Source organism: Caretta caretta, chromosome 3, assembly GCF_965140235.1.
Source record: "Caretta caretta isolate rCarCar2 chromosome 3, rCarCar1.hap1, whole genome shotgun sequence".
Lineage (NCBI taxonomy): Eukaryota > Metazoa > Chordata > Testudines > Cheloniidae > Caretta > Caretta caretta.
This window is the reverse complement of record NC_134208.1, coordinates 197727562-197739568: the sequence shown is the minus strand read 5'-3', so window position 1 is coordinate 197739568 and position 12007 is coordinate 197727562. Positions and strand designations below refer to the sequence as shown.

Sequence of the window (12007 nt, the reverse complement as noted above, 5' to 3'; positions counted from 1 at the left end):
CGAGTGGTTCAGAAGGCAGGAGGGGGATCAGGGCTGGGGCAGTGGGTTGGGGTGCAGGCTCTGTGTGGCGCTTACCTCAAGCAGTTCCTAGAACCAGCAGCATGTCCCCACTCTAGCTCCTACACAGAGGCACGGCCAGGCAGCTCTGCACCCCGCCCCATCCGCAGGTGCTGCCCCTGCAGCTCCCATTGGCTAACCCTGGCCAATGGGAGCTGTGGAGGCGGCACCTGCGGACGGGGTAGCACGCAGAGCCCCCTGGCTTCCCCTATGTATAGGAGCCAGAAGGGAGACATGCTGCTGCTTCCAGGAGCCGCGCAGAGTGGGGCAAGCCCCTGCCCCTGCTGGAGCACCGCAGCAGGGCAAGCCCCAGACCCCGCTCCCCGGCAGGAGCTCAAGGGCTGGATTAAAATGTCTGGAAGGGCCGGATGTGGCCTCTGGGCCATAGTGTGCCCACCCCGGTGTAGATGCTGCTGTTTGTTATGTCGCCCTTACAGGCCTCCCCCAGTATCCCACATTGCCTGCCGTGACCACTCTGCTCACTGTTTTGAACTCGGCTGCCTTGCATCTAGCTATGCAGGCAAGTGCCCCTCCCCTTTCAAAGCTCCGGGAAGCTTTGACATTCTTCAGCACAGAGAGCTCACAGAGCTGCTGAGGAGGCCGCTCCCGCTCGCTGAGGAGGCTGTGGAAAAACTCGGAGGGAATTACAGAACCATAGGCAGGCAGGCAAAGAGGGCGGCTGATGCTGCAGTGAGGGGAAGGTGGAGAGACTGCTGTGCAGAGCTGGGGGCTGATGCGTGGGGGGGCAGACCCCCTCCCCCTGCCTCAGGATTGGTTGCTCAGGCTGCTGTCTGAACTTAAAGAGACAGCATGCTGATACACTGTTTCTGTCTCTCCCTCCCCCACCCTATGCATACACTCCCCCCCTCCCACGCGTACACTTCAGTTAAAAAGTGGCTAGCAACTGTTCCCATGGAACGATGGGATTGAGAAACCTGCATCATGTGACGTTGTACCTGCCCCATAAGGCATTGCAAAACCTTCGCAGTGTGATGCGCTCTGCCGACGCAAGGAGGATCATGTGGACATGCAATAGCGCTTAAACCGAAGCAGCATAACTTTTGTTGACAAAACTCTGTAGTGTAGCCTAAATGGGTTATAGTGATTATATATGTCCAACTGAAACAACATTGTGTTGTACTATGTGAGCTCATAATACTCCTGGGGGAAATCTGTGCCACTGCACAATTGTGCAGAAATTAACGTTGGGCATGCAGAATTTCCTTTTTTCCCCCCATATAAATGGGCTGCAGAGCTGCTGGCTGCCACTAGGGACTGTTGGACTCAACAGAGTCCAGCTCACAAATAGAAGACAAGGCCGGGGGGGACGGAGAGGGAACTAGAGAGTCTAGCTGCAGTTCCCAGCATACCCTGAAGGAAGGAGGCGGCAGTGCACAGGAAACTCTGTGCAAGCTGGGCACCCAGCATCAGGCTCTTTTTTCCTCTGGATCCCTGGGCTCCAGGAGGGTAGGGTCTGTGAGAGTCTGGGCTGGAGAGGTGCGGGGGGGTTCAGCTGGGATAAGGGTAGGGGTATGAATGTCTGGGCTGGGCAGAGGTGAGCGGTCTGGGCTGGGGAGAGGCTGCGGGGGGGTGGGGTGGGGGTGGACGCAAATGCGAACTGTGTTGTCGTAGGAGTTTCTTTAACTCTACTCCCAGGGCAATTCTTTGTTGTGTCTGTATTGTTACAGACATACTTGCTGACAAATATTTTGAAATAAACTACCAAAATAATTGAAACTGGCGTGATTATATAGTGCAGTGGTTCCCAAACTTGTTCTGCTGCTTGTGAAGGGAAAGCCCCTGGTGGGCTGGGCCGGTTTGTTTACCTGCTATGTCCGCAGGTTCGGCCGATCGCAGCTCCCAGTGGCCGCGGTTCGCTGCTTCAGGCCAACGGGAGCTGCAGGAAGCGGCGGACAGTACGTCCCTCAGCCCGCGCCGCTGCCCGCAGCCCCCATTGGCCTGAAGCAGTGAACCACGGCCACTGGGAGCCGTGATCGGACGAACCCATCATGCCTATGGGTTACTGGTGCTCTCGTGCCACTTTTCAATAGTTCAGATCATTCCTGGAGCGGGATCTTAAGAGAGAGAGAGGTAAGAATTCATTCAGTGCCACACAGCATCATACAATGGGTCACAAAGCAAACAGACAAGAGATAACAGGACCCTCAGCTGGGTTTCAGGATCGGCATTTGGTACATCTTGTGGAGAGACATCAAGGGCCAAATGTTTCTATTTTTAATTGTTGGGAAGCATTAGCGCAGTATCCCCAATTCCCTGGATTGCCAGCTGACCATGTTAAAAGTGAGAGACTTGTTATGAAACTTTTGGCAATCCTATGTACAACCACTCTTACTGTAGCATGATCATTGTTCAAAATACAAACCAAAACATAGCCCATATCTGTAACTAAATCTCTGATATATTTGCATTCATCTAATTTCCTCTATTTTCAAATCACATGGTCCAAGTACCTACACTAAGACTATATTAAGACTTAATCTCTTTGCAATTTAGTCAAAAAAGATATATGAATATTTTTTCCTTCTCAGAATAGGGAGAATGACAAGTTGTGAAATATTTGTCAACAAATTGGGTTTTCAAATAAAGGATTTGCTTCTCAGGTCTGAGCTGTCTGCTTTGCATTGCTTCAGTGATACACAGCAGCTAAAAAGTCTGCTAACCACCTCACTCAAAGTGTACAGAAACCCCTCTGGGATGCATACAGCAACATTTCTCCTGGCATTAAGTAGAGGAGATCAACAGAATGACTGAGACCCAGCAAACCCGGCTTGCCAGAACAGTTCCCTGGGTCAGTGGACAGTCAGGGATAACAGTGCAATTCTGAGACTACTCTAAATTACATCAGAAAACAGATCAGCCCCCAGGATTAAAGGAACAGAACAAATAGCTTATAGCTATCCTATCCCCCACCCACCCCAAGAATATGTTAGCCACAGCTGAGGATCTGACACTTAAGTTCTTCTTAAAGCATCAGAAATAAGGAAAATAGATAAAATACTACATTCAAAGGACTCAACAAACCAATAAAAAAATGTAGGCAACTGATCATATCCTGATTATGGAACAATTTGTTTTAAAACAGTAAACAAGATTGAGTTTAAAAAGAGTCACTATGTCCTTTACCTATGATTTATTCCTAACCATAACTCTAGCTTCTCACCCCACTCCCAAAAATATTTTATTAAAAACTCTGTTTTATATGGTTTGACCTATGTATTAAAAAAATCACATACTAATTATCTTAGGCCTTGATTCTTCTTTATGATAGGCAGATATAACATCTGATCTTATGAAAATGGCTGCACTATGAAAGGAATGTGTGTGATTAGATTATCTGTCAGTGCATATCTGCATACTGGACAGAAGTATCAAGTTCTCATCTTAAGGATGTCATAAACTACAGTTTGGCAATTAGAAATATAAGAATTACAAAAGACCCATAAAGTTCAATTTCACTTTTTGTGACTTGCTTTTAAAACTATAAATCACTCAAATACAACCATGATATACTTTGGTTAAAAAAAGAACTAAATACATTCTAATATGTTATAGGGTTTTGAGATGTCCAACTTCTCCCACCCCAAACTATAAAAAAATTATTAAAGATTCTGTGTATAGATTCTGCTATATCTATATGTTTTCTGTAAGTTTACTTTAAGGATTTACACTTGTGAAATGTAAGTGCCTATGATGAATCATGTTTAAATAACAACTGGCTCATTAAGGGATCATGTAGATTCCTCTCTTTACTTTATAGGATTATAATTTATTCTTTTCCTATAGAAAAAACAGTCTGTGGACAGACAGTAAAATGAGTAAATGAATATAGTTCCTGACAGTGTAACTGTGGTTCTGCAAGATGTGATGCAAATGGGCATTCCAAGTAAGTGTGTGCATGCCGCGTGCGCTGGAGCCAGAGACTTTTGCCTAGCAGTACTTACAGATGGGCAGTGCTTGCGCTTCATGCCTGTTGCCCCTCCCCTGGCTATATGAGGCAACACTGCCCCGACTTCCCTCAGTTCCTTTGCACTAAAAGTCCAGGGGAAGACTCTGATGCAGAGGGGACGAAGGGTGGATCATAGAATACACATCTGCAGAACATCTCAAAGAATCACAGTTACAGTGAGTAACCATTTCTTCTTTGAGTAGATGCAGAAGTATTCCAAGTAGGTGACTAGTAAGCAGTACCCCATCTGGAGGCAGAGCTCAGAGTCTACCTGAGTAAGGATTGCTGGACTGCTCTTCCAACATTAGCATCTGCTCTGGAAGAAGCAGTCATCCCATAAGGGTCCGAAAATGTATGTATGGACAATCACATGGCTGCCCTACAAACGTCCAATATGGAAATGTCATTAAGGAACGCCACTGACGTTACCTGTGCTCTCGCTGAATGTGCCCATATCTGCTGAGGAGGCATAGCCAACACGATCTCATACACAGTCTTGGTGCAAGATGTTATCAATCTAGAGATGATCTGTGCAGAAATCACCTGTCTCTTCATGCAGTCCGCAAATGATACAGGCAAGTGGAAGCATGAAACTGTTCAGTCCTGTTCAGATAAAAGGCTAAACAGCATCCTACATAGGGAGGCATTGTTACTCCAGGGCAGAATGCAGCTTACAGAAAAATACAACCAGATACACTGCCTGGTTCAAATGAAATAGAGACCATCTTGGATACAAACTTTGGGTGTGGCTGGAGTGTAACTTGTCCCTGGAGAACAGCATGTAAGGAGGCCCAGCCATCAGTGCCTAAAATTCACGCGTTCAGAAATCTCTTTATAAGCATAGCATTGGAGAAAACTGGTTTCCCTTGGATAGATAGACGAAATATTGATATTGCTGTCAAGCGTACTCTCAGGGAACTGAGTGTTAAGCCTAATTCCTGAAAGTATATCAGGTACTCCAAGATGTCCTGTATGGAAGTCTCTGCCGGATGGGTCGCATAGGCCAAGGACCACATGGAAAACATCTTCCACTTAACCATGTAGGCCATTCTAATGGAAGGCTTCCTACTGTTACGTAGGACCTGTTGGACAGCCTCCGAGCAACACTCTTCCTCCTTATTCAGCCATGAAGCAGCCACGCCGTAAGGTGCAGGGAGCTGATCGCCGGATGCAGAGTGTGGCTGCGGTCCTGTTTGAGAAAGTTGGAAAGGAGAGGAAGAGTCATGGGAGGCTGAACTGACAGAGAGAGGAGGTCCAAGAAGAAGCACTGCGTTGGCCACTCTGGGGCAATCACAATGAGCCTGGCTGAATCTTCCTTGAGCTTGGTGATGACCTGAGGAACGATCAGGATAGGAGGGAATGTGTACAAAAGAGTTGATTGTCAGAGGGAGCCCAGGCTGAGCTCCTCCTGAGAGCAGAATAAGTGACTCTTCCTGTTTTCCCTCGTTTTGACAAGACAGATTGTGGGGATGCCCCATGCTGCGAAAACTATCTGAAGGACCAGCCTTCAGAGACCATTTGTGGGTCAGGGAGAAAAACCTGCTGAGATGATCCATGAGGTGGCTCTGGATCCCTGGTAAGTGGACAGCTAGCGGGTGACGTCGTCTTCAATGCAGAACTGCCACAGGTTTATTGACTCAAGGCAAAGTCATCTGAACTGGGCTCCCCTTCATCTGTTCACATAGTACATCGCAGTGGTACTGTTGGTGAGTACGTGAACAACTGAATGCCTGATACAGTCCCGGAAGGCATGACATGCATTGTGGACAGCCCAAAGCTCCAGCACACTGATGACTTTCTGTTCTGACCAGAGGCCCTGCACCATCAACAAGTCCAGATGTGACCCCCAACCCAGAAGGGATGTGTTGATAACCATTGACTTGGCTGGAGAGGGCCAAACAAAGAGGACCCCATGGCACATTGAGTGGGGACTCTTACCAGTGCAGGGGTTCCAGGACGGATGGAGAAAGGTGACTCGACCTGCCCAGAGAATGCAGGGCAGGGCACGGCAGTAAACCATCCTGAGCCACATCTGAAGAGGGCAAAGATACAACCTGGCAAGTTGGACCACCTGAGTGCAAGCAGATACATGGCCCAACAGTCTCAGACACACATGGACTGTCGTGGATGGATGTGATTGTAGACTGAGACACAGCTGTCAAATCGCCTGGAAGCAGTCAGTCAGAAGAACACTCTCAACCTAATGGAATCTCACAGGGGCCCAACGAACTATTTGCTGAGAGGGAACCAAGTTCGACTTCAGAGCATTTAGAATGAGTCCCAAATGGTCGAGTAAATGTAGCATGGTGTCGATGTTGGCAAGAACCTCCTCTCTGAAGCACCCTTCAGCAACCAGTCATTGAAGGAGGGGAAGATGTGGCTTCCCTTCCCTCTTGCGGTACGCTGCAACCACTGCCATGCATTCGGTGAAGACTCGGGGAGGGGCAGAAGAGAAGCTGAATAAGAGAACGACACTCTTAAAGTGGTGATCGCTTACCATGAAGCAAAGAAACTTCCTGTGACTTGGTAGGATGGCCACATGAAAGTAAGAGTCTTGAAGTTCCAGAGCGGTGAATCTGTCATTCTGAGACAAAGCAGGGAGAACAGCTGATATGTGAGGTTGCTCATGGTCACTCTATTTGATTAATTTGTTGAATCCACAGAGTTCGAGGATGGACCTCATCCTGCCCTTAGAGTTTGGTGGCATGCTCCAATTGGGATACCATTGCGGGCGCCAGCCTCATGAAGTCTTGGACCAGCTGTCTAGACAGGACTGAAAGGCAGAGTAGGTCCACCGTATCCAGGTATGAGGACATCACAAACACTGTCGGTGCTGGCATCATTCCTGTCAGTACCGGACTCCACGGATGCCTGGAGGCCAGAACTGGCATCAGTTGTAAGGGATGTTCATCCTCCCTACCCTGTACCAAGGGAGGGTAAGAGGCTCCCACATCATCCCATGTGCCGGAGCCAGTCCCATGACGGTCCACACTATTCTTAGGGGAAGCAGAAGAGTCACCCTGGGACCTGGAGCGCTCATGATTGGTCTTATGAGCACTCTTTTTTGGCATCAATGATGGAGAATGACTCCTGCACCTCTTTGGAGTGGCCCCTATCCCAAAACGGGAGGCAGAAGCACTTTCCAAGCTGGAGAGTGATCTGTGGCCCGAGAAGGCCTCAGTACTGGGTCAGGCCTCGTGGTCTCTTTAAGCAGGTCCTGCTTGAGGCGAAGTTCCCATGCCACCTGAGTCCTCTTTTTCAACGATGTACAGATCAAACAGTGCTCCTTAAGGTGGGCTTTGCCTAAGGCGGACCAAGCAGCTCATGTGGGGGTCACTGTTGGAAATCGCCACTCCACACAAAGGGCAATGCTTGAACTCCAGCGAGGGCATCACCGGGGAGCACTACCTCTACCACTATTCTATAGTCTATAACTTTTACTCTAACACTAGTCAACTAAACTAATAACTATGTACACTAAAACTAGGCTAGGAGGATGACTTGCAAGGTGGTGAAATCACCACCCCACAGAGCTCTCATTCCAGCTGATGGGCAGTCAGAAGGAACTAAAGGGGGTCAGGGTGGTGCTGCCTCATGTAGCCAAGGGATGGGCTACAGGTATGACCCCCCCCAGCCTCCCTAGGTACTGCTAAGCAAAAGTCTCTGGCTCCAGCATATGCGGTGCACACATACTTACTTGAATACATGTCTGCATCTATTTAAAGAAGAATTTATGGAGCTTCTGCACCTTAAAAGGAGAAAACATTAGAAGAGGCCCTGTCATATTTTAAGATGAGGTTTTATGAAGTAAAAACCAAGTGTTATTAAAATTAATCAGCAGAAAGTTAGCACCCAATGATTTTGACATTTAAATTGTCTCCCTTTAAGAAATGTGCCAAAAATTAAACCCTTAGAAGGTCGGCAGGCAAATCTCCAGACTATCAATGCAATGATTTTTAGAAACTGTGTACACATGCACACACACAACATCCATAGGGTTACCAGGAGATAATGCACATCCTATGGGTTTAAATACACTCTAACCCATGTAAAGTAATAGAGTAAACCTAACGGATACGACAAACATGAATCTTGAGATTCAACCAAAAACCACTACTAAGTGGATAAGACCTCTGGAATCAGGAGGCAAGAGATATTCATTTAAGTAGTTAAGAGTCCTCTGAAAGAGGGCCATTCAGGTGGCAAGAGTGAGGAAGACACTAACTAGAGCTTTCTGGTGAAGCTGGGTAAGAGATGGCAGGGGTAAAAGTCAGCAGCACAGAAGAGAAGGATGAATATAGTACTAGTAAGAGTAGAGAGTGGTTGCTTGTGTAAAGATTCTGAACCATTCACCCTATCAAACATGTACATTTGAAATGTGTTTGCCTTTTCAGGAAGCTGTATGGGTACTACACAGACCCATACAAAGCAAAAAAGAAACAAATATGGGATGTAGGTAAGATGGGTACATACTAGGGCTGTTGATTAATCGCAGCTAACTCATGCAATTAACTCAAAAAAATTAATTGTGATTAATCACACTGCTAAACAGTAGAATACCAACTGAAATTTATTAAGTATTTTGGATTTTTGAAAATATAGAAAATATATTGATTTCTATTACAACATAGAATACAAAGTGTACAGTGCTCACTTTATATTATTTTTATTACAAATATTTGCACTGTAAAAGTGATAAAGAAATAGTATTTTCAAATTCACCTCATACAAGTACCAAAGTGCAATTTCTTTATCGTGATAGTGTAACTTACAAATGTAGATTTTTTATATATATAACTGCACTCAAAAACAAAACAATGTAAAACTTTAGAGCCTACAAGTCCACTCAGTCCTACTTCTTGTTCAGCTAATTGCTAAGACAAACAAGTTTGTTTACATTTATGGGAAATCTGCTGCCTCCTTTTTATTTACAATGTCACCTGAAAGTGAGAAAAGGCGTTCACATGACAGGTTTGTAGCCAGCATTGCAAGTTATTTGCATGCCAGATATGCTAAACATTCACATGCCCCTTCATGCTTCGGCGATTTTTTTAATCGCATGATTAATTTTTTTAATCACTTGACAGCCCTAGTATGTACCTTATGGTATTCTCTACAAGATTCAAAGGTTGTAAATGTATTCTTTTGCTTACTGTCTAACAGCAGTGATAAAAAGTACTTGATATCAATATCCCTTAGCCTGTCTACTTTTGTTGTATCTAAAATGTATCTGGATTTCTATGCCTAGTCAAATACATAATTAGCCAAATGGCTTCTTCATTTGAACCGAATGTTATTTCCCAGATTTCCAATGGAACATTTAAATTGTCTTTAAAAAATGATGGAATACGTGTCAGCTGAGTATTTGTTTCTTTTGTATGGGGTTTAGAAAAACCAATCCTTGAATCTGATCCAACCTTACTCATTTTAGAAAAAACAAGCTGAATTCTTGTTAAATTATTTTTGTCTGGGACAACCACACAACGGACTTCATTCAAACAGTATAACTGAATTTTGTCAAACTGGGACTGTTGAGGTAAAGTGTACAAAGAACTAGGAACAGGATAGAAAACCCTATCTTCCTTCATGAGTCCTATATGAGTAGTTGTAAGAACTAGTGATCTGTAGGTCATTTGTTTAAAATGGTCTTCAATCTTCACTGTGGTATAGAGCAATACATGAACATCCCCTAAAGGGGGTTTATTAGTTTCCATGTTTTCATGAAACAAGTATACCAAGTCAGCTAAGACACGCCGGAATTTGCAGGACAACCGTACTCCACTTGCAAAAACTAAATCAGTGACTTCTGATGTCCAATGAAGTGACAACTGCAGCAAATCACCTTTCAGCAGCTGGTGATTTAAACAAACGGCATCGTCTGATGTCGTAATCAAAATACTCAGTATATCATGGCATATTCTCTGCGTGAAGTCTTTGTTATAGGTAAATATTGTGAGTAAACTATCTTCAGTACAACATACAAATCTTACACTCTGTCCAGCAAAACCAACTTCAATTTCTCTTATCATGGTGATTGGAAGAACATGAAAAATTGTCAAGGAATCCTGACAGTTGTCTTCTTGGTTGACTGATAAAACAACAGCATACAAAACAGAGCTGAACAAAAGCAAACAAGCCGGCTCTGGATCAGGTTTCTTGCAATTGCCAACAGCAAGCCAGTATACACCTTTTAATTGATCCATCCTGGCACAAACTTGTGGTAAGGCACAGATCACATACTCCAATAGTCTTTCAAGAGAACAGACTTGAAGTTTCAGTAACTCATCTGGAAAATGCACAAGTTTTTGCCTTAACACCAAGCTCTTTTTCATTTCTTCATTTCCATACCAGTACATAGACCCTTCAGAAGAATCTCGTTCATGCATGCTTGAGATTTTTGAGGATACACACTTCACAATATTCTCTGTTGACAGGAGGTTTTCTAACTGAATGCTGCTATCAATATGCGCTTTATCCTCATTAATGGAGTGAGGCGTAACCTTCATATCTGATCTGAAAGGTACATTTACATGTAATATTTTTACAAATGGCAAATTTTTCAGCAATGATGCCACTTGTGCACATCTCTCACTTCTATCACACAGATTGCCCAGCTCCTTTATTTGTTTAATAACTTGGGCACTATTGAGCATTTGACTACAAGTGTCTTTGTAAAGAGAAGAGAGCTTGCTAAAAAGATAGCCAAAGCCATAGCTCTGTTCTGTTCTCACATCTGAACATGACGCTTCTGATTTTGGGGAGATTATTTTGCTAATATCCAGGTCTTCTTCAACTGGCTGCTGAGAAATATGAGACTGGTCTGGAATAGTGCTATACGCTGTGTTAAATGGATTGTTCTCTTTGGGTGCTATTTCAGAAAGTATACTGGACTGAGAGAGAATTAAGCAAGATGTGTTGCTAAAGCTAACCTGCTTATTCCCAGAGGCTAAAGGTTCTGAGCCAGAGAGATGTTGTGAATGAGAACAATCAAATTCAGTCCTTGTGGTGTCCCCGTCCCAAGAAGTAATTTTTGCATATTCAGGATTGAGATCCACCATTTTATATTGCGAATGCTCCACATTGCCCATATTGTGATTTTGTGGAGATGTGAATGTAACATTTTTATAATGAATTTTCTCCCCATTAAAAATGTTAGTATTTTTAGTGTGATTCAGTTTATATTCAGTATCATATAGGCAATCAAAGCAATGCAGTTCTGACTGGTTCCTTTCATTCCCAACTCCATTTTGTAATGGAGAGGGGTAACCGATTTGTTCAGGAATAGAAACTAAGCTCAACATCTCTGGACATTTGTTGTGTCTTTCGAGCTCTGCTATTGTTGCTTCTTCTCCAGCCAAGTTAGAGCCAATATCATCATCTTTAAAGTCAAAAGGGAGGCCATAATGTAGCTGCCAAGGTCGTCTTTTCTGTTTAAAAAGCCAAAATAGGAAAATGGAAGCACCTTCTGCTTTGAAAATGTCTTGAATTCAGGTTTAATTTTAATTAGGTTTGTGCATTCATTCACAAGTAATCAAAACTGTGAGACCAAATCCAATTCTACTGATTGAGGTCTGATTCAGGAACAATCTTTATATCTTTACCCCACACCCATCATTTTTGTGTGTGTGTACACAGTATCCATTTCACTTTGTCTAGTACTGCATTTGGTTTCCTCAAAAGAATCAGAATGTTCATAGGATAACGAATTTTCTATATGCTTTTTAAAAAATTCAAGATCTAAACCGGGATAAGAAAAATGAGGAAAGAACTAGGGGGGAAAAAGTGATATTGCCAAATAAAACATTATAGTCGTACAACACTTGGTGGTAAAATACTTCCAGATTGTCTAACGTTAAACCTTCAGGACATGTTCACAAATATTTGCTCTCTAGTACTGCTAGTATTCTGAAGGCTCTGACATGAGTGAGACAATTGGGAATAGACATGTTAAAGCGTACTTTGATTAGAAATAATAATTTTGTT

At 44.0% G+C, this 12007-nt stretch overlaps 1 protein-coding gene across 6 annotated transcripts in view; it reads right to left on the bottom strand.

The window, feature by feature from the left end:
• Nucleotides 1–12007, bottom strand: part of KIF16B (kinesin family member 16B) — a 288909-nt gene that overhangs the window by 120947 nt on the left and 155955 nt on the right. For 2 of the 6 annotated variants that reach the window (XM_048842634.2, XM_048842635.2), the window contains one exon: nucleotides 8738–11451. The exons of the other annotated variants lie outside the window; for them this stretch is intronic. In XM_048842634.2, coding sequence (XP_048698591.2) covers nucleotides 9244–11451 — 2208 coding nt within the window. In that variant the 3' untranslated portion in view covers nucleotides 8738–9243. Of the gene's footprint in view, nucleotides 1–8737; nucleotides 11452–12007 lie in introns of those variants that run through there. 6 annotated transcript variants of the gene reach the window in all.